This window comes from Durio zibethinus, chromosome 15 (assembly GCF_047325235.1).
Source record: "Durio zibethinus cultivar Kanyao isolate XHJ-2024 chromosome 15, ASM4732523v1, whole genome shotgun sequence".
NCBI classification, from domain to species: Eukaryota; Viridiplantae; Streptophyta; class Magnoliopsida; order Malvales; family Malvaceae; genus Durio; species Durio zibethinus.
In genome coordinates this window covers 17,184,159-17,188,687 of record NC_143176.1, presented here as the reverse complement: position 1 = coordinate 17,188,687, position 4,529 = coordinate 17,184,159, and the positions used below count along the sequence as shown (strand labels likewise).

Sequence of the window (4,529 nt, the reverse complement as noted above, 5' to 3'; positions counted from 1 at the left end):
AAAAAAAAAAAAAAAACTAATTATTTGTGATAAATATTTTTGAATATATAAAGATCATATTTTGTTGTATTCCTAAAATTCTTAATTCATAAATGAAAAATATAAATTGATTTAAAAACAAATCGCATGAATTGAATTTCATTCGTTATAAATTTTCTAATTTCACTGTACTAACTAAAAGAAAAGAATGAGCATTGAACTTTCTCTTGACAATCGAGGAAGTGAAGTTATGAACTGCATTTTGTCAAGGTAATGATGGGAATTCTATCCAAACACTTGGCGAAAGTGCTGACACAAGGGAGGGTTCATGATAAAACGATACGCATGCTAGAGGTTTGCAATAAACTTAAACCCAAAAAATGGAATCTGAAAATGATATGATAAAAAAGTCAAAAGTCTCATTCAAAACAACTTCGAATCAAAATCTGGCCCAACCAGAATAAACTCAAACTCGAACACTTAATATCCTTAGAAGTAGATCAATTGGTATTAAACTCAATGACTAAGGCAAAAACTTTACTGTAAGAAAGCACAACATAGTCCTCATTGGATAAATATAAAAGCATGTGCAAAACTAGACGCACAATATTTAACTTTGGGCAAATGGGGATAAGCCCCCTAAAACAAGTAGGAGTCAGTGATAGAAGCAGAACCCTGGTACCTAGTCCTGTGGGAGGTACAACATTAGTTGCTTATCAATCCCCAGAACATTTTAGCCCAAGAATCTCATATTCATAGTTGCTGCAGAAAACCTGCCCACAAAGGAAAACTAAGACCCCTCCACAGTCATCACCAGGCAATACTTCCGAAGACCTGGAAAATTAGGGAATATAATTGATTGTCAACAGCAGTATATTATAAGATTCAGAACACCTTCCTGGATAACATAAATTGACCTCTCCTGCAAGAGGAATAACATTGTAGAGAAAAATTCAACATTGTTGACTCTCCTGCATTAGACAATCTATTATGCAACTAATTCTTTTACTCCAAAATTCAACATTTATCTACAACCTTTAGCAAAAAAAAAAAAAAGAAAGAAATCCAATCATTGGGTATAAAAACTGATGTGCAGCAAACTTTTCCATAAAAGAAATATAAACAAAAAAAAATTCAAGAAAAGAAATACAAAAGGACATAAAAGATTGCATCTAATGTCAAGGAAGAAAGATTACCACACGCAGTGTTTCCAAAGAATAATCAAGCAATTCTCAATTTCAACAAAAGCTTCAATTATTGATACAAAATTAAGCCAATCATTCAGGAGGTTGCTCAATAAGAACTAAAGAAACTCAAGCTCACAGTTGTTAATCCAAAACCAGGCAGTGCACATAGAACAAGAAACAAAACAAAACCAGGATATAAACAAGGCTTTCCCGGAAGCATCTAGGAAATCAACAAAATTTGACAATGTTTCAGAAATATGAATGGCAAAGTATAAGATAAATAAAGAACCAATGTAATGCACCTTTAGTTGTCTAACGCCTTTGAGTTTTTCCAATGGAGCGTTTCCCAGAAAATAAATGTTTTGGTTTCAATGTAGGAATAACTCTATCAGCCTCTCCACGACGAGCATCTTTGTTCCTCTTCTTAACAGATTTCTTTGCCAGTTTATGTGCCTTTACCTTTTGAGCAGAGTCCTTGAAGCCCTCTCCTGGTACAACTTCACTTGGAGGCCGCGATCGTGACCTTGACCTTGACATTGACAGGGACCTAGACCTCACACGTAGCATCTTATTTGGTCGGTCAACATCCATATCCATAGCCTCACCACCATCATCTCCTCTATCAAATGACCTCTCCCTTTTCCAGCCTCTTGACCTGCTGCGAACACGGTTAATTGCCATAGATGGATCCAGCCCCATATTTGACAGCTGTCTGCCCATTCTCTCTGTTGTAAACTCCCTGTACTTGTCAAACTTTCTTGGTACAGTGGGTCGACTCTCTGCAGTGCTTTTCTTGATCCTATGTTGTTGAATGAGCAAACTTTTCTTTTTACGGATTGCAGCCAGTGCTTCTTGCTCTTCAGGGGACAATTCATTACCATCCATTTCAAATTCAGTATCTTCTTCTTCTGCTTGCCGAAGACCCTCTTCTCTTTCCAAATCTTCAAGCCTTAATAAGATATCAGGATCAATGAAGTCATACACATTATGACCATCAAGAATTTCAGGCAATATATCTTCCTTCCATTCATTATTGGCCAAAATATAGTTCTTCCTCAAATTAGAAGAGTAAACACCAGCACCTCCATTTTCATCCTCCAAATCCTTTTCTGTCTTTCTCTTCTCCTGCTCTGCTGCTTGCTTAGCTTTAGCTTCCAAAACTGCCTGAGGTATGCAAGGTGGCCTCTCCTTCTGGTCACGTGGCTTTGGGATAGCAACATGAAACCTATTGAGGCAGTCATTAATCTTTTTTGATTTCATCTTCAATTCCACCCTCTGATTCAATAACCTCTCACAAGCTGCATTCTTCACAGCAATCACTCCATCCTCAGTCAAAGTGCTCATTGTCAACAGTACTCCCTCTTCATTTGAAGGCTCTCCTCCTTGACCCATCACAGTCTTAATGGCTTCAGCTTTCATTTCCATTACAAGCTTCATGTCTTCCTCAGATAACCTATCAAGAGGCTGCAAATCAGTCTTGTTGCAGACAATGATCAATGGTTTATTCATAAAAAGAGACTTGATGCTGTGAAAAAGAGCAGCCTGTTGGGCAATGCTATAGCCACATGAGCCTGAGATGTCCAAGAAGAACAACACTGCAGCTCGTAGGTGGGCTAGAGCGGTAATACTACACATCTCAATAATGTTACGATCTTCAAACGGCCTGTCCAAAATCCCCGGTGTATCAATCACCTGGTACCTGAGGTACTTATAATCTGTATGACCCACAAAAAGTGACTTCGTGGTGAATGCATAAGGTTGGACATCCACATCCGCCCTGGTGATCTTGTTCATAAATGAGCTTTTACCAACATTAGGATAGCCACAAATCAAGATTGTCCGAGTATTTGGGTCAATTGAAGGCAGCCTTGCCATGTGTTGTCTGATCTGCTCTAGATAAGCCAAACTTGGACCAATCCTTTTTATCACGGTACACATGCGACCTAAAGCAGCAACCTTCAAAGACTTACACCGATATAATGAGTCACCATACTTCAACAGCTTCACATAATCTTTAGCAATCTTACTAATAAGGTTCCTAGCTGTATTTATTTGGCCAAGAGCAAGCTTGTAATGGTCCTTGTTGTACAGCACATGAAGAAGGTCCCCGTAGAAAGGGTGGATATCATCCAGACGAGGGAACTCATCAATAATGGCTGTGAGCTTCTCGTGAAAATTCTGCTGTGTGTACTTCACTTTACGCATATAAAACTGGCGGAGACGGGAAATGGCATAGCCCTTGTGGACAACAGTTGGTGTTTGCCTTTGGGTGCGAGACAGAATGATATCAATAAAATCCTTCCCATTTGGTACAACAGTTATCTTCTTAAAGCTATATTGCACCATCTCTCTATATCACTCTGCAAAAAAAAACAAATATGGATTCAGCTAAATTCCAACTAACAAACAGCTAAAATTTTCAACAGATTTTCATTCTCAAAAATTCTGTCAGGTCATATTCTTCTGAAACATATGCCAAACATCCCGTCCATTTTATTTCGAATGAATCAATATAAAGAGAACGAAAAAATTCTTCAGAGTAACAAAATTTTTTCAATTAAACAGTGGAAAATACGAAGAGGGATTTAAATTAAAAAAAAAATCGAAAAGCAACTTTAGTAAACAATTTGACTCCAAAGAAATTTGTTCAGTCACAGATGACAGGGAACCCTAACTAAGCTAATCTCAAGTTGTATAGAAAATAATAAAATGAAAAACATTAATTCAAAAAAAATTGAAAACTCACAAAGGATTATAGTACATAATTCTCTAGCTACAAAAGGGAAAAGCTTAAGGAATCAAAACCTGGAAATTATGATTAACATGAATCCAGACTCGAAAATGAAAATGAAAATAAAAGAAATATACGATTCATTATAATCATAAAAGAATTTAAAAGTTCTCGATGATTTATCAAAATTATTAAGAATTAGAGCAATAATAATTTAATTTGAAGTATAGGGGCGTACCTTCGATATTTTGGCACAGAGAAGATAAATGGCAGAGGAGCTGCTAGGGTTTGGGGGCTTATAATTTTAACAGAGCTAAGGATTTCGGGTCGGATTTATTGTGGATCGGTTTAAGCTCCAACCGGATAACTTCAGTTGGGTTCGGTTACCCTAACCATTGTACTCGTGCTTTATTTTAGGTGCTGTTTTAAAAATTGAATAAATAGAAAATTAATAAAATTTAAGTATTAAATTTTTAATTTGAAAATTTTAAGTATTAAAATTATGATATAAAAATTGTTTAGTATGCTACTAAAATTAAATGATTAATAGAATTTTTATTAATTTTATATAAAAGATATAATTTTATAATTATCTTGAATTAATAAAAGTTAAAAGATAATAATAAATAATT

General features: G+C 35.7%; 1 protein-coding gene across 2 annotated transcripts; it reads right to left on the bottom strand.

The window, feature by feature from the left end:
* Positions 1-360: 360 nt before the first annotated feature.
* On the bottom strand, positions 361-4,177 carry LOC111301846 (nucleolar GTP-binding protein 1-like). 2 transcript variants are annotated; one of them, XM_089744629.1, is made up of 3 exons: positions 4,136-4,177; positions 1,469-3,526; positions 361-901 (listed from the first exon to the last, which is right to left on the bottom strand). In XM_089744629.1, the coding sequence occupies exon 2, from the start codon at positions 3,510-3,512 to the stop codon at positions 1,479-1,481; it is 2,034 nt and encodes a 677-aa protein (XP_089600755.1). In that variant the 5' UTR covers positions 3,513-3,526; positions 4,136-4,177; the 3' UTR covers positions 361-901; positions 1,469-1,478. The 2 variants fall into 2 exon arrangements, with proteins under 2 accessions (XP_089600755.1, XP_022753588.2); XM_022897853.2 differs by having other exon boundaries at positions 361-813.
* Positions 4,178-4,529: the final 352 nt, after the last annotated feature.